At 40.9% G+C, this 18,619-nt stretch overlaps 1 protein-coding gene across 1 annotated transcript in view; it reads right to left on the bottom strand.

Annotated features, from left to right (window-relative positions):
- Positions 1-9,807: 9,807 nt before the first annotated feature.
- The window catches only part of FOXO1 (forkhead box O1), a 65,304-nt gene continuing 56,492 nt past the window's right edge, over positions 9,808-18,619 (bottom strand). The window contains exons 2-3 of the mRNA XM_030456612.1: positions 13,777-15,133; positions 9,808-13,417 (exon numbers count right to left, since the gene is read on the bottom strand). Of these exons, the coding sequence (XP_030312472.1) occupies positions 13,790-15,133 (1,344 nt within the window). The 3' untranslated portion in view covers positions 9,808-13,417; positions 13,777-13,789. The remainder of the gene's footprint in view (positions 13,418-13,776; positions 15,134-18,619) is intronic.

The following is an 18,619-nucleotide window of genomic DNA, read 5'->3' as shown; positions in this document are numbered from 1 at the left end:
AACCTACAGTATATACCCTTGCTCATAGACCTAAGGATTCAGGCAACATTTTGTCTTTCAAGCACTGCTTTCAGTTCTGAATAATCTCCATTTCCACTGTCATCTGTCTCGTTTTGATTCTACTAGTACCTACTAGTAGATTCTACACTTGCAATGAGAGTGCCTCTACCTGGTGTCAGGCTCTTACAGTGACTGCCAATGTGTTTACTTTCATGGTTCACACCTGATCGACCACACAAATACCATCCAAAACTCCTCTAGGAGCTGAGAGTCCATGGTTTCCAGCATGGTGGCCAAACTCTATCCATACATAGTATAGAACATTCATCTTATATAGCATTGTTAATACACTCCATAATGTTATACAGTTATTCATTCATCTATGAACACTACTGTTAAGCTCATTGTTTTGGATACTTTACCAACTTTGACATAAAGAGCATCCACTGCCACATAGGACATAGTAGCTGAGATGCTGCTTTTCCTGGACATGTGATGGAGATGATGTCCTCCCCCCACCCCAACAACTTTTGCTGGCTCACTGCATGAGGGGCTCTCAGACCAGGGACACCTTGTTCAGCCATGGGTCTGAACACCTGGTAACCCCCCAGCTCTCTCTCTTCTGCACTGACCAGCAACTGAGTCTGCTCTTTTCCACTTCTTTCTCCACGTGGCCCTTACCTCTCCTCCCCAAACCCATTTCATTTACCTCCATTTCTTTCTGCAGATCCTGTCCTTTTGGTTTTCTTTCTCTTTAGCTTCTCTTCTGCTCAGCACATCAAAATCAAATACAAAAACCTTAGATCATAACACAGGTTGGCAGCATGCTACTAAATCCATTTCTTTGTTTTCCCTTTTTCCACCCTGCTTCCCTTTTCACACCAAAGACCATAAAGGCTTCAAATCAGAGACAGTTTCCTGGAGTAGGTTTTTCCAACACCAAGCCCAGTGGGGCTTCATTCTGCCATATGCAATGCTGATTAGTAGCAGTATAAATCTCTTCAAAAAGGGAAGGACAACAGTAACATGGAAAAAACACAGGTACTCAGTAGGCTAACTCCCCTTAATTTCCATCATCTGTCAAGGACTAAATTTATATCTGTGCCCCATATCATTTGATTTATTTTGGACTCTTTCAAGCTAAAAACAATTCAACTCTCTCTCCATATAGACCTAATAACTAAGATATGCCTTGTTCAAATACATTGCTAAAATGTGTTTTAGAACTGTCTATATCATACAAGAGCATGCAAGAATACAGATTAACTTTTAAATTTAAATTCACTGATTAGATGTGTCTTCTCTTGAGAAAAATAATTCAAAAATCCCCTCTGTCCTCATTACACTTGTTGCTATCAGTATAGCAGAATCCATTCTCATCTGAGCAATAAGCAAATCATTTTCAAATATAGTAAATGCATCTTAACCTTAAAAATTGCTTTCAAAGTTTTTCAACAGCACTCCCCTAAAAATAAAAAATTAGAGTCTTTTTGAGAAGTGGGTCCTTTTTTAAACAGATAGAGAGCAGCCTGAGTAACCATGCCTGCTGTCTTCATGGGATTTCCAGTGCCATTGAAGTTGGAGGCTACCGAGCACCGTAAGAGCCCCTGAGAACCTGAACCCAGAGAACTGAAGACCACGCTACCTACCTACTGCCTTTGAGGAGTGTTTTACAACTGGGCAAAACTAGATCCTAACAAAGGGAACAGAAAATCCCCACCATCATGTGCCCTGCAAGGACTGCTCCCTTCCTGCAGCAATGAACAGGGGGGACTCAGCTCTTGGTGGGCAGCTCCCAAGGGCTTGGCATTGGAGAAGCAACTTACCTGAACAGAGCAGCCTTCAGAGCTGGGATGAACCAAGGGTTTGGCAGTGGCTTAGGCAAGCCTTCATTTGCTGGAGTTTGTGCACTCCTCTCCTTCCATGGGTAGGAGTCACATTCCAGCAATTAGCACAGCAGCAGCACCAGAAACGTGGAGCAAACTGGGCTGCCCGAGACCCCGCGCCAGCAGATCTGCCAGCTGGATCTCATCCCCTTGGCAGCCAGAAATAGCTTTGTATCATCAGTCAGTCAACTAACATACAAAAGGCAGCTGTAATGCTGGTGTGCAATGGCCTCTTAAAGCAGGGAATCTTGAGGTCTTCCTCAGTCAAATGATGGGGGTGCACGGGAATGGGGTGAATAAGGGAACTGTCACCATCAGCTGGGTTGTGGGTTCCCTTTATGTGGCCACAGGTACGTGAAGTCATTCAGCTTGATTGAATACAGACCTTCTCCATAGAGTCACAGGAACCAACAGTGTAAGTATCTCCAGACAAAAAAAAAAAAAAAAAAAAAAAAAAAAAAAAAAAAAAAAAAAAAAAAAAAAAAGGAGATAGCAAGTTGATACAAACCACCTCTAAACTGAGTTTATTCAGAGGGAGTGGGCTCACATGCTTAGCTTTGCATCCTCAGTAGCCTCAGAGTATCTTCACAGCTTCTGGAGTGGGTGGTAGAGAGCTTCCTGAAGCTCTCATAATGACCTCAACACATCTAAACATTGCCAATGGCTAATGCAGCCAAAACAGGGTTCAGGACAGGACAAACTAGGAAAATCTGAGGAGAGACATAGCAGCCTCCAAAACCAGTCATGCAAAAACCATTGCTTACTACAAATGGTCTGTTGCAAGCTTTTTCAGAACAGGAATATTTTCATCATGTTTTGGAAAATGCTTCACACCTTGTGCACACTGCTCATAAAAGCAAGTAAAAGAGAAGCTGCTAAATAACAACAGATGCCAGAAGGAACAGAAAGGAGCTATGGATGCCCAGTCTCTGACATTTCATCCATGATTAGGGTGAAATGGGTCCACTAAGCCCTCACCAAACCTATTGACAAGAACGTGGGTGAGAAAAGATTGAGAAGAAACAATGGATCTGCTTGATAAGAAAGCCTGATCAGTGCTTTATAAAGCACATGGTTCTTATATCACTCAATTTGAAATACATTAAAAAGTCCAGGTTGCAGCTTGTTTAGGTACCAAACATTAGAAACAACCTACAGGCTGCATTTATGGAGGATTAGATATCTCCATTTTCTTTTACAGGTGGAAATTTAGAGAAAATAATCACTCGCTCTTGAAAGAGAACACACAGAGGTGACAGCTTTCTTAAAAATTCTTTTGAATGTTTTGAGAAGAGTCAGCATTGATCAGACTTCACATTTCAAAGCTCTGCAGAGGAAGCAGCTTTGGACATAGATCTAAGGAAAGAAAACTACGTTTGCAATGCATATGGCAGTCCATTAGCATTATATTTTCAACACTTGAGTGAAGTCTGTGATTTCCTGCATGTTGACTGGTGAACTACAGCATAAATTCACTCTCACCCAGTATTTATAGCTGCTGGCATTCGAGACTCAGTTGCAATGTCTCTTCAGTGTCTTTTTACATGAAGCCTTATAATGGGCTGTCTCAGCTACCAGTAAGATAACAAACCTTACCTTTCCTTGCATCTTTAGGTCAGTATTTCTTAATCATTTGAAGTGAGTTAACAGGCCTGATATCATTCTGTCACATACAAAGAGCTCAAACTATGGATCCAGCAAGAAAATACTGTTCTGTCCTCCACTAGAACTCCATTGTACATCATTAAAATATTTCAAAAGAGATAAAGCTGCATATTTTACACACATTTCTCTTCTGGCTGACCTCAGCTGTCAGCACTGGAGAAGCTGCTAGCAGTAACACACCATTATTTCTAGACCAGTTCTTCTAGGCTCACTGTCCAGTATCAGTATTGACCATCTTCTAAAGGCTTTCACATGCCCACATGAATGACCTTAACCCCTTACCTGCCAACAAAAGCAAAAAATGTGGTGCTTTAGTCAGGGGTGTGAAAGACCAGGATTTGTAACAAATAATCTTATCCCTTCCCTGAGCATAGCCTCCATAGAGCTGCTAGGAAAGAGCTGCTTGGGAAGAACAACAATTTTGTTTCTCCCTTCTCTGTGCACTTTTTTTCCTGCCTAAAAAGCTTACAAATCCAGCCTGATAGTTTGCATTTTTTACATTGCATCTTATTATGAGGATACTATAATCCCAGCTGGGGCCACAAAGATGATCAGAGGTCTGAAGCATCTCTGCTACGAAGACAGGATGAGAGTTGGGGCTATTCAGTCTGGAGATAAGAAGGCTCTGGGGAGACTTTATAGTGACCTTCCAGTACCTGAAGAGGCCTACAGGAAAGCTGAGGTGGGACTTTTCACCAGAGAAGGTAGTGATAGGAGTAGGGGTAATGGTTTAAAACTGAATGGGGTGGTTGAGCAGTGGAGCAGGCTCCACAGGGAAATATGACACCAAGCCTGTTTGAGTTCAAGAAGCATTTGGGTGACACTCTGATGCACGTGGTGTGATTCTTGGGATGCCCTACACAGGGACAGGAGTTGGACTTGATGATCCTGATGGGTCCCTTCCACCACTCTGCAGATTCTATGATTTCATAATAAGAAATTCTTCACCATGAGGGTAATAAGATACTGGAATATATTACCCAGGGAAGTTGTTGATGTCCCCTCCCTGACTGGATGGGGCTTTGAGCAACCTGGTCTGGTGAGAGGTGTTCCTGCCCATGCAGGGGCTGTGAAACTGGATGATTTTTAAGGTCCCTTCCAACCCAAACCATTCCATGATTCTACAAACTAAGACTCCCAACACAGCCAGCCCATGACCACTGGCGGACACCTGAAAGAGAAAAGTGGATGTCTGAAATCTCCTCACAGGAGGGTGTCAGATGGCTTTTTCTGGCTGCACCTGTTCTCAGCACAACCAAGAAACTACAGTACCCTTGTGAGGTCACAAGTCCACTTATGTCCCTTCCCTGGTACATGTTCCAAGCTTCCAGAGAGTGGCCATTTAGAGACTTCCTGAGCGAGATGCCAGATCCGGACCTCTGTATTTAATTGCTGCTGGACCTACCTTCTAATAATTTTTATAACCTTTTTTTTTTTTAATCCATTTATACTTTTGGCCTCCACAGCATTTCACGGCAATGAGCTCCAAAATTTAATTATGTAATGTGTGAAAAAGTACTTCCTGCTGCCTGATCATTTCATCAGGTGTCCCCAGTTGCATCACAAGAAATCATTTCCATATCACCTCCTTCACATAACCCACAATTTTACAAACCCCTATCACCTCATTCTTCTATCCCACCCTCACTCACCTCTTCTAATGAGTCTCTCCTCTTGGCTCTTTGTAGCCTTGCAATACCCCCTTTGAAAACCAAATACTACACAATATTTATCGTATAGGTAAAATATGCACATAAGCAGTAGCACAACCCAGTTTTTCTATTCTTTTCTCCCACTCTTACCATGTCTTTTTGTTCACAGCTGATTGTGAGCTGAGACTTGCAGGAAATCCTTCCAACATCCCAGAATATTTTTATCAGGGCAGCACTCATACAGGGTTCATTATGCATCCATATGCACTAGTCTAGTATTTCTCTCTCCCCTCCACATTATTTCACATTTAGGAACATTTAATCATATCTGCTGGCTTATCAGCTGGTCACAAAATATCCTGAAACATTTCCACAACTCTTGTCACAGCCTGACAATTCCTCTATAATGGTGTTCTCAGTGTTTTAGGTCATCAACCTCTTCTGCTGATCATTGTTTAAACTCTTTGAACAGCACAGGTTCTTGAGGGGAGGCACTAGCAGCTTCCCTAGTTTGGAAAAGCCAAGCACTATCTGCATTCAGACTGTCAACCCTTTAAAGCAGTGTAGGACTGAGAGGACCTTCCTGAGTAAAATTTCTGAAGCCACTGAAAATCCATCAGTTTATATGGATTACCCACATCCCCAGGCTTGCTGAATTAGACAATGTTGTGAAGCACATCTCCTTCCACCATGGGCATAGTCAGTATTACCCCCCCCCCCATCACTCCATGCTTGTCGAGTCTATGTTACAGATTCTGTGTAGCTTCCCCTATGAAAGCCAACCTCAGCTCCTCTGATCATCCTGGGACCTCTTCCAAAGACCAGAATCACCATTTTTTTAAAACTCCATTTATCTGGCACAAAGTCCTATTTAAGCAATGGGTCCTGTAGCAGTTATGTTGGAGTCCAGGATATTCAATATAATTATACTGAATACATAATTTCTGGAGTCAATGGTAGCCCCATCTGCCTGGCACACTGCCCAGTCCCTAGCAGGTACTTGGCTGTCTGTACTTGCCACAGCAGGACCACTGAGATGAGGACAGCCAATTGCTCAAGGAGAAAGTAGGCAGGAGATCTGCATCTGCACCTCTTTTTTTTAATCTTTTTTTAATTTTTTTTTATGCTGAAAATAAGCTTCCAGATTCATGGGCTTACACAAGCAGTTTGTCTGCAGCAGAATGAGACCTCTGTGCTGTGGAAGCTCTGCTCAGAAACCCCTCCTGCTTAAGCCTTGCCTTGCAAACCAACAAGGTTCAGTGCAAGGGTGAAAGGACAATGAGGCAGGGTGGGAGAGCCAGTGATGGAGCAACTGGACAGGCCCCAAGACAAGATCCTGCCCCAGGACTTCCCCTGCCACCTCCAGGATATTTCTATTTATAAGACCCCTCAGCAGGAGAACCACAAGCAGATGAGTCAAAGCAAAGAGCCTCTGGAGTCATCCCTAGAGTGAATCAGCTTTGGGGCTCATTTGGTTGTTAATTTCAGAAGTCTGTTGTATGGGCTGAGGGAGGAGGAGGAGGCAAAGAACATTCTTATCACAGCTCAGCATTACCATTGGGGTTAAAGAAGGACACAAGGCTTTGCCTAGCCCAGCTCCTCTGAACAGGGTGTAAAGATATTTTTTTAAAAAACCTAAACAAACAACAAAAATGCAATCCCAAGCAGTAACACTACTCTCCAGTATTTTAAAATAATGGGGCTAAGGGAAAAGAAAGGGAGGAACAGGAAGTGGTAACTTACTTGGACTCCTGAAATGAGACTCCAGCTCTCAGTTTCACAGATCATCTCTTGTTTTCACCTGGTCAAAAATCCCCAAGCAACAAATCAGCCCAGGACACTGTGCTGCCTGTGGCTGCTACTGGACACAACTCCAAAATCCAAGAGAAAAGAAGCTCTTTTCTTGCTCCATTGAGCCCTTGCCCAAGAGAAACCCAGCCTCTTTGCTCTTGGAAGCAGCCACTTGCCCTGCTTCATCATCCCAGAAACAGCTCCCTGTATCTGTAGAATTTCTCATTCACCTCTCCCTCTCCGTTGCATATGAATGCACTTCTATAATGGGCTGTTCCATTAACTGACTTCATCAAAATTGAAGGTGATTGAATATTTCAGGAACAATTTAGATATTCCTAGCAAACTCCACAGTTCCCTAGAAACCCAGCAAAGCTGTTGTGTGAGGTCTGGGGACTTGCCTGCTCAGGTAGTGTTACTCTAGGGAACTGAGAAGGAAATGTAACCATTTGGGAAGGACTCCTTATTTAAGGATGATACAAACATCTGTAGATGAGCACACATCCAGGATGTAAAGAGTTGAGGTTCCAAAATACAAACCATCTCTTTGACAGATTTTTCACTGCACAGCCTTTTTATACCCATCAAAAGCTTCCTGCAGTGCTCCTACAGTTGTACTGCAAAAAGCCTTCATCCCTTTCCTCATCGTGTCAAGTGGTAAACACCCACACAAGAAGTTTACTCACGAAAAATACATGCAAAATTTCTGAATGCCCCAGGGTCCAACAGCAAGTAGAAAAACATAAAATAAGATGGGGTGCTGTCCCTGACTCCTCATGTTAGCTATCATTTTGGCACATGCCAGAACATTACCCCAGGCAAAACATCACCAGGTAATGAACAGAGATTTGCATGCAATTCCAGCAGTAGGCATGACCACAGGCACCAATCAGTGCAAGTTCTTCCTTCTCAAGGTGTTCATAAAACTCATATTTGCACACCATCTGCACAATAAATGGCTGCATCATCTACTGCTATTTGTATTTTTAATTGAATTATCACTTGTCGTGACATAATAGCCGATGTTTCTGCACCAAAACATGTTTATTACCTTGATGCAGGACTGACTCAGAGCACAAAGATGCTTTGAGGTTTCTGTGCTTGATCAGCAGATTCAAATCCTTTGTTGCCAAATTGGCATAAATTGCTAGCCAGTCCTTTCCCAAGAGACAAGCTTTGCCTATCTCTCCCGACAGCAGCAACCAGTCGTGTACCAATCAGATGCAGATCCTTTCCAACAACAGCTTCACGAACACCCAAAGAGAGTAGCTTTGGATCTTGCAAGCCTCCCATTTCAGGAGTCATGCTTTTCAAAATGTCAGTGAAAATATCCCCAGCTTCCCCTAACATGCGAAAACCCTTCCAAAACATGCACTGAAGAGAAAAGGGCAAAGCTAAAATAAAGATGGAACTGCAAAGTATAAGGGGAAATTATTTCCTAACATGTCTTTAAAGATCACTGGGTTTATGTAGAATGATACTCTTGCATCCTTTCACTCTCTTTAGGTCTACCTCTGATGACTTTAAGATCAAACTGGCATTTTTGCCAGCAATTCATTAAAAGCCTGCTCTTTGCCATCCCTCTCCCTCCCCACCTGCAGGCAAGCAGGGAGCTGGGCCTCACAAAACTACTGTGGCGTGGGTGTTTTTGGCTCTCTGTTTTGGCAGCTTCTCCTCCTTTCTTCCAGCTCTGTTTTGAAACACAATCTTAATTTTAAAAAAGTAATAATAAAAATTAGAAAATAAAATAGAAATTTAGACATCCCTGCTCTCTTTACTCGTATCAGTACTCCCGCTGCTGCAGCGTAAAGCACGGCAGAGAAAGGAGCAGCAAGGTGCAGGTTGGCCTATACAGCCCAAATGTTTGGCAAAACAAAACTTTTGCTCTGAGAAAAGGTCCATAATTCAGGAAGGCAGGAGGGGCAGAGCAGAAAGCAAGGAGCAAAAGGAAGAGCAAAGAGGGCCAAGAGGACTTTGTGAGTCGTCTCGCTTTAACAGGGGGAGTGGAGGGAAGGAAAAAATGTCTCTCAAGAGCCAGCTCCCTCCCACATTTAATAGCATTAGGATCTAACGTGTAATTTGGACTAAAAGACTAATTCTTTCCTGCAGTTTGATGGATGTTAGCGTCCTTTTTTTTTTATTCTTCTTCTTCTTTAACAATGTATTACATAACATTCTGATACACTAATTACCATCTCATGTCATAGCGATTTTATTAAGAGCTTATACTTACAAATACCCATTCTGAAAGGATTTCAGGACTTTTTTGTAATTTTCTCTGACCTAGGCTTGTTGAAGCATTGGCAACACAGTCTGGTGCTGCCTAATACAGCTTCCAGGAACAAAGCATCTCTACACAAAGTTCTCTCATGGGCCCTAGGAGTCAGGCATGGATTCTTCTTGCGTTTAGTCCCAAAGGCTTGTAAACAAGATACTTGTAGCACACTATGCTGTGATAAAACACTGGTAGCACACCCTACTAGGTTCCTGTACCTGCTACAGTTCCAATTCCAGAAGCAAAGAAAAGAGAGAGAGAAATTTCTTTATACCACTAATGGAAAATTTGTTGACTATTCTGCGGTTAGTGTTTGCTTGTTAATATGGTATCGTCTTGCCAGGCAAGACTTGGGACCATGAGGTATTTTTCTGTATGAAATTGTTAATGCCACGGGGATTGTCCAAATGGGATCATCATCATTAAAAAGATTACGTGGTAAGGAAAGTGATTACAACAATGTCTGAGTAGAAGGATTACTGATCACAAGTAGAATCCTGTACAAATCTCATTCTCTGTATACAAGAAAGGACACAAAACCTCTTAAACATCATTTATATACATTTATGGCTTTATACAACAAACTGTCAGGGATTGTTCTCGTGTGTCTGTAGAAGTACATCAGGCACTTTTTCTGAAAATATCCACGTATGAATTTTAATTCTGCAATGTGACTAAGTCAGAGAAGTGAAGCGTTGAAGAGCTGTCACACTACTCGCAAGCAGAACTAGCAGTATGTACATGCCAATCTCTCATGATATTGCTGGTTTGTGGAACACCCTCTAAAAGGAGGCCAGTTTTAATGCCAAGTAATTTGCTTTTTGCTTGCATAAACCATGCTGCATCTTACATTATGATTACCAAAATAATAATAACAATAATAATAATAATAATAATAATAATGAGAATACCTTATTTAAATCAGTCATAAATTAAAGATCCTAGCAATTTCATAATGAAAATAGGAATTTCAAATCAGTAAAAAAATAAAAAAGTACTAACATACATCCAGTGGTTTAACAAGTGCAAATTTTATACTGGTTTATAATTGGTCCAATTTTATCTTCTCTTCTTAGGGATGCTCAGTTGACTTAAGCCAATAATAAGCAATATGACTTTTGCTTATAAGTGTAGGCAAATTGTCAGTTTATCAAAGAAGAGCTTTCCAATTAATGCATCTACTACCTAAAACATCATATAGCTATATTATGGAAACAATACATCTTTATATTTAAAATATCTGAACAGCTCTATAATACAATAAACTTTTAATAACAGTACAAACCAGAGAAAAGTCAAAAACAAGGCTGCATAGGTAAGATCATCTGCACAATTCACAAACCAATCATTTACAACAATTCTGACAAACTAAGTTACTCCAGAAACTTGGTACTTTTACTGAAATAGGATTTATTACGAGAGGTCACATAATGTTTGTTTTCAAGGCAGAAAACACACCCCTTCACCAGACTTCACAGTATTCCAGAATTACAATTGCAAAATATTAGGATGGCATCACAGAAGAAAAGGAAAAAAACCCCAAAACTTGACCACACAGACCAAACCTCTGATTATCTGCAAATGCTTTCCCATAATAATTAAAAGGGGCTTCTTAGAGACTGCTATAATTAGGGAACGGCTACATTTACGTTACTCATATTTCTAAAATGAAATGAAGAAAGTATCTGTATGCAGCAAGTTACACATTAGCAGTAAGTAATAAACAGGAGCATGTTCAGCTGTAGCCCCATAGAGTAGCCTCAAGCACTCTTTCCTTTACATGAAGAGGTGAATTTTACTATTACTTTGGTTTATGCATATCAGCATCCATTTGGGAGCAAACATTTTTGCACATGCAGCAGAAAGAAGGATCTTCAGAAACCCGTCTGTGAGCTCTCCTCTTGCTCCACTGCCAGGATTTATCACCACATTTCCGAGATCATGAATGTGACAGTGAAGATGCTACTAGAGATACTGACTTGTAAAAGCAGGTTGCTTCATCAAGGCTTCAGAACTAAGAATGCTTCATTTCACTCAACTGAAGTTGAAAGGCCAATTTATGCTGGGGGAGATGCTGTATCACAGGACAGCTGAACATCAGCCTCTGGAACTGCTGACAAGTGTAATAGAATATCTAAAGAAGTAGGACCAGCTGTAATTAGCAGTGATTTAAGCCCTACAGGGAGATAAATGCTAGCACATCAATACATTGAAGAGCCTTGGGAAAGTCATAACAGGATCATTAAAAATATGGCTTGTTACTTAACTTTATTTTCTTGACACATTCCATTTCTTTCTCGGGCTCAGCCATCACTACAAGAAAAAATACGTTTCAATTACAGCATTTTCTAATTGTGCGCTAAACAGACAAAAGAAAAATTGATGGGAAAAAAATTTATTTCTCCCCTTCCTGACAACAACCAGCCTCAGCACAAAAACTGTTCATCCTGTCAGAGCATAAAAAAGCTCCAAGAATTTCTATAACACAAACCATGTGTAGCAATCAGTGAAAAGACAGGTAAGGCCTGTTGTCCACACACCCATGAAAACTGCATTGTACAATTACAAAAAATCAGTAATTATTCAGCCAAGACCCAATCCTGAAAATGCCTCAGTAGCTGTCAGTGTCTCTCTCCAACAAGAGCAGGCTTTTCCATAGGAACAAGGCTTCTATCATTAAAGTTCTCCCTAGAGCTCATGTATTTGTATAACTTTGCCACTTACTTTTTCCTTCTTATTAAAAAAAAAAAAATAATTATTTGTCCTGTATCAAGGGGTCACAAAAGTTTTCACCTCTCACTATAAAGTAGCTCTTTTGCCTCTTCAGACATACTGCATTACAACAGAAACATGGGCAGACCCTAAAACCAGTGCTAATTAAGAAAAATGACAACACTGTCATTAACTTTTCTGAAATTATTCTGGATTTTCTCCAAAAGTTCCTGCTCTTGAGTGCACAAACATTATGAGACCTCCGTGAAATAAATATAAATGTGAAGCATTGTACAAGCGTCTAACAATGAATACTTAACACTTTGTGGTAGTCAGTTAAAATGATAATAGAAGCAGATGACATCTCTAAAAATGCATATATAAAACTGATTAAATATTTCCTAAACATAAAGTTGTTTATATTTATACATCACACACACAAAAAAAAAAAAAAAAAGGGGGGGGGGGGGGACAGAAATGTTTTGTATTCAAGATACTTATTAAGCTTTTTCTTTATTAGCACTCCCAAGTGCTAGGGAAATTTATAAAAACAGGTACTTAATCCAGTTAAAATACTGTACAAAAATGAAGAAGTTATGAATGCTGCCAGATCCCAGATTTTTTTTTTCTTTTTAAGTTGCCTATGTAACAAAAGTAGACTTCAATTATAAGAAAAATAGCTTGGAAAGTATTCCAAAAATTATCTTAAGTCCAACAATAAAGTAACTAGTCAGACAATGAAATCCAGATATATTCTTGCATAAATTTACATTAATACAAGTAACTTATCATATGGCATTTAACCTACTGTTTGCTCTCAACAGTCAGTGAGTTTAGTAGGATCATATTTAACAGGCTATTCTGTTCCCATATGAAATGTGTGGCAATTTTGAGTAAAATAATGCAGTTCATACTACTGCAAGGCAAGTCCACAGTTATCTCAATTCATAAGAACACAGGTAACATCAACAAAGGTTAAACTTACTTAGGGCATGAGATCATCACAGTATTCTTACAAAAGTTTATAAACTTTTCTTGGACCAAAACAGATAGTCTTAAAAAAACGATTCTTCTTCTACAGATCATACTGTACAAAACCGAAAGCACAACATGATGTAAGTAAGAGTCTTTGCTGTGATTACATGGTGTAGTGAATTTGGCACTTCAGAGTAATGAAATTTCCAATGGCACAGTTCTTATCTACAGCAGCACATAACCTGCAAACCTTGGGCAAACATCCTGTACAGGAAAATACTCTGTCTGCTGCCAACTCTGACGAAAGGAAGAAAAAAGAAAAAAAAAAAAAAGACCCCCCCAAAAAAGCTAGTGCGTGCACACAGCTTTGTCAAGAAAATTAAAAAGGAAGGTGAAGGACATCTTTGCACTGCTTTTCTCAGTTCCTGCTGTCAGACAAGTCTGGAGAATATAACCATAACCTAAGAAGAAGAAGAAAAAAAAAATTAACATTCACACCATAAGATTAAATCTATTAAAATATGCTCAAACTAGCTTTAATATAACCTCAGTGGGGAAAAAACACATTCATTAACTACCAGCAAGTTTTTTTGCTTGAATTATTAATGGCAAAGCATTAGTATTCCACATAAAGTAAAAGAAGTTGGTACATGGCAATGCTAGTGCACACATGTGAAAACTTGATTTACAAATGAGGAAAGGACTGTAAAGAGATACAGGCACTCACATGCCAACAGGGAAGACCACCTAGATTTTAAGCATTGTGAGAACTCTTTTTCCTTTACTTGTTTTTCAGATTTAATAGAAAAGCACAGCTTACCTCCCACTACATCCTAGCCTGACACCCAACTGTGTGTGGTTGTCTTTACGCTGTGCTGAAAACTTTGGTTAGGCAATACACTGTCAAAGTTAAAATCTAATGTTTCTCCATCCATAAGGTCATTACGGATAATCGACTCCATGTCACAGTCCAACCGTTCAATTAACATGTCATCTAAGTCACTGGGAAGCTTTTCCTGGTGGAGGGAAACAATTCCCACCCTTCCGTAGCCATTGCAACTGTTAACGGGGGCGTAGGGGTTCATAGCATTCATCTGCATGGGGTGACTCATAGGCACTTGTAACGAAGTCTTCACTGTTGACAAGCGATTTAGACCTGAAGTGTGTGACATGGTGTTCACTGTGTGTGACAAGGCACGACCATTAACTGCAGGTGATGGCTGGTTATGTCCCTGGTGAGGGCGGGCGTTAGGGTTCATCATTTTGTTGTGGGGTGGTTGGCTGCCGTAAGTCGGCATCACCGAGTTAGCAACCATGAGCACACTCTGGCCCAGCACCCTGCCACCAGTCTGGGAAACACCAGTGTCTACTGATGCCAAGATATCATTGTGTGGTGGAGAATCAGAAGTCAGTAACTCCTTCAAAAGTCCTGCAGGACAATTATATTGGCTCATCGATCCGTAGCTTGATTTGCTGTCTTGAAGAGTCTGCATAGGAATCTGGGGCATAGAGTTCATGCTAGCTTGAGCGTAGGTAAATTTCCTGTAGTCTGGATTTGGTGAGCCTATACTTGTGGTCGAGGATGCAAATGAGTAACCTGGTGTTTGTTGCATCAGGGTAGCAGATGAAGACTGAGTTGACACAGTCATTGACGTATTAGGTGACAAAAGGTTAAGGTTATCCAAAAGGTTTTCCATGTTCTCGGAATTACTCATCTCTGAAAGGCTGGGTAGAGTAGAAGTCATTTTGGTGGCTGATGATGGGTATACCATGGAGTGCACATCCCCATCTCCAAGATCATCTTGCTCTGGCAAAATAGGAGAAAGTCTTCCACTAATTGTACTAGCATTAGAGCTCGTTCTAGGTCGAAATGTACTCCAGTTATCAAAGTCATCGTTACTGTGAGAGCTGGGGCTTGCAGGCCACTTCGAGAACTGTGATCCGGGGCTGTCACCATTTCCCTCTTGACCAGACTGAAGGGATGCTTTTTTCTTGGCAGCTCTGCCTCTGCTTTTGGCAAACTTGCTGTTATTATCCATGGATGCTGCTCGTCTCCTAGGAGATTTGCCACTCTTTCCTCCTTCAGGATTGAGCATCCACCAGGAACTCTTCCCTGTTCCCTCATTCTGCACTCTGATGAACTTGCTGTGCAGAGAGAGGTTATGACGGATTGAATTCTGAAAAAGAAAAAAGGTATAAGAAAAGGAGAAAAAATGTTTGGTTTATGGCATACTAATTTTGTCTTTGCAAACGTACTCTCATTTTGTTAGAAAACATGGGGTTGTCACGAAATGGGAAAACGTGACAGTCTGGAAATATCTTTTATCAGTTCACCACTCAGAACGGGCTGAAATGGGCTTGCAGAGAGTTACCATGTCAATTTGTCTGTCACATAACCCAACTAGATTGGACATTATAAAAAGTTAAATAAAATACTGAAGGAGCTGTTCTGAAACACAAATTCACCATAAAGAAGACAAAATATATCAGAAGACCAAGAAGACAAATTAAGAACTCATTATCAGCTTCATTCTAATGAACTGAATGTTATTATTGCACTTAGGGATTTATTACTATTATTAATATTTTATGAAGAGTACAGGAATGCTAAGTCCTGTTCTGTGGTCCTTCGAATGGCACGTCATCATGCACATCTCTAAGCCCTGCTCACATGCCTGCCTGTGAGAATTGCCACTAAACATTAGTGAGGTTTATATTACTGGTGTTATGTGTGGAAATACATATAGAAAACCAATTGAGGATTCAGTTCTGATTTTTATAAGTGAACTTCAAAAATTGCCTATGAAATCGTAAGGTGGAAAGGAATGCAAGCAGCATAAACAAAACTGCATTTAAAACCTCAGTCTTAAAAGCATTTTTCTCTTTCAAAATCAACATTTTAATATGCTAAATACCTGAGGGCACAAGATTACCTTGTGCCAAGACTGACCAGAGGTACTGAAGCTTTTCATTATCTCCTCAGCCATGAGTGATGTCTCATGTTTTGTTTTTAAACCAAAAAAAAGGAAAGAAAAAACCCCACAAAAATAAAAAATCCAACCCCCCAGGTTGACCTGTTAACAGGAGACTACCCTTTGCATTATCAAGCTGTAGTTAAAAAATTTTTTTCCTTGCATAATTTTCTGCTGAGCACATATAATGAACACTATCAACAGAAAAGCTGTCCTACATTTTGACATAACTGCTATCAAAAGGCCACAAGTCCAAAGTGTGCTGAAATACACTGATGTTGGTAGGAGGGTGAGGCAGGAGGGAACCAAGAACAATAAATGAAATGTTTAAAACAAAAATTAAGACATCTATGGAAGAGAAATCAACGATGAAGTAGCTGCCTTCCATTCACAGTCATTTTTAGCAAGTTCTCTAAAGAAAAATGTGGGGGAGCAAAAATAAAAAGCAGTAGTAAGGCTGATCTTGACCAACAGGCCAGTGAGCCACTCATCTCAACACAGTAAGTGGCTGCCAGATCTGCAAAAACCTTGACTGCCTTTCCTACCTCCTTCCTCCTATCTATCTCCTCTTCAGTTTTAACCTGACCCCATGACATAGCATCAAAAAACAAAAAACAAAAACCATAAGGAGGCACACTCAGTGAAAACAATAACCTCAAGGGACCTGGTTTAAACCAGAGACAAAAGGCTCAAATTCCTTCCAAGGGCCGTGGTACATCATGGACCATGAAGGCCAACTGGCAAGAGCTGGCCTGGCCACCTTCAAAGTTCAACAGGAATGGTTACTCTGTGCTTGAAGAGGAGACTTCCATCAGATGAGAGCCACAAGGACTGTAACACCTTACAGGAAGCAGTGTCCCCACACTACCTCCACAGGAACGCAGCTCCACCCCAGAGAGAGGCACAAGATGCTCTTTGGCAGCAGCAGGTGTCAGAATATGGCATCATGATAGCTCATGTTCAAACAGTGCAGCAAGGTGTCAAACTGTGTGCCTCACCTCAGGGCCTTTACAACCTCCCCTTCCCCTTCAAAAAATCGTGATTAACAAATTACATCAATTAAACAAACACCAGCCACAATTGTGAGGGTTCCCTTATTCATTCTGAAAAGGAAGCCAACCTCTCTCATACTAATTAACACAAGACTGTACATCTTCACTGCAGGTAGCCTGGCAATCAAAATCCAATTCTCTATCCAGCTGCAAGGTCTTAGGTTTATTTTATTTTCCCCAGGTTCAGCTAGCACATCAGGAAGGCAAGCCTGAAAATCCATCTTTGGACTTGGCTGCAGCCCCACGGGCCAGCAGAGAGGCCTCGTGAGGCCAGCCACCGAGCTCTGTTGTTTTCACTCAAGGGCCAAAGCCGAATCCCCTGACTGACACAAGTCCAGCTCTAGAAATGTCGCAAGAGAGTTGTTCCGCATGTCTGTTGATTAAAAAACCTCCTGCGCCAGTTCATTTTTTTTTTTTAATTGTATTTTGTAAACATACCCAGTTGGCTCAGGCTTAGTGTTTACTATCAAAATAGGCGTATCAAACAGGCAAAATATCAGGCAGAGAAAATACCGTGCTGAGGCTCAGTTCCCTCTTTGCAATACAAGTGTTAAATATTTAAGAAATCACTGCTATTCCTTAGTCATCAAAAATGTTATAAGCTGGTATTATTGTACTGAGGACATCTGAGGTCGCTCTTTGAGTAACAGAGCTGTCTCCTAACTCTGCCAGCAGTGAAAAAAAATTTTTCCTAACAGGAAAAGGTTTGTGGCCCAGAGCTTGTTACATAAATTCCTGTTTTTCATGCAGCCAGCAGGACATTAAAGAAGCTATGATTTACTAACTTGGAAAAAGTGTTGAAGAGGTAAATCTTGTGAAAATATGCACTGCTGTTAATGATGTTGTGTCTACAGATCTTTGCCAGATGCAAACATGACCTGATAAAAAAAAAGTATAGTTTCAGCAGTGGATCTTGGCAGCCAGAGGAGCAGCACGGCTGTCAGCGGCACCACCAGCCCCAGCACGTTGTGAGACACCTCCACAGCCATGGCTTTCAGCAGGACTTTGAAGCAAAGCTTCCCAAATCCTTGCTTGAATGACATGAAAAGCAAGTGGCTGCAGTTTGAGGTGGGTTTCCACGTAGAGGCAATGAGTGCCAGATGGCTTTGAGAGCATCCGTGCTGGAATTTTATCAAAACCTCGCCAGGCCAGCAGCAGGGCTGCTGCCACCTGTGGGGTATTTCCTGGGATCGAGTTTCTGCCTTCAAGATAAAGCACAAAGAGCCTCCACCTCTCCTGGGTCTGTGACCCCACTTTGTGCCCTACCTCAGCCTGCTGACTACTCACTGATTTAAGAGCCAAAGTAGGCAAAAAAACAGTATCTGCTAAATGCAATATGATGAGAACATACCAGCTAATAAAAGTCATGAAGCCAAGAAAATTATTCCTTTGAATTTAGACACTTATATCCTACAGCTGCATTGCCAGCGTCTCCTACAGCTGAACCACACAGCCCTTCTTGCTTGCCACAAACTTGAATTGTTTTACTTAAAAAAATGTCAGGTAGCTCTGTTGATACCTAATACTGAATTTAAACCCAAGATATTCCCACTAAAACATGCAACTTAAGTTTAACCTGACTAACTGATGAAAAAATCATACCCCTATTATAATTAAAGTTGAGGTATTCAATTATTTT

Source organism: Calypte anna, chromosome 1, assembly GCF_003957555.1.
Source record: "Calypte anna isolate BGI_N300 chromosome 1, bCalAnn1_v1.p, whole genome shotgun sequence".
NCBI lineage: Eukaryota > Metazoa > Chordata > Aves > Apodiformes > Trochilidae > Calypte > Calypte anna.
Note: the sequence above shows the minus strand (reverse complement) of the source record. Positions and strands in the feature narration are given on the sequence as shown.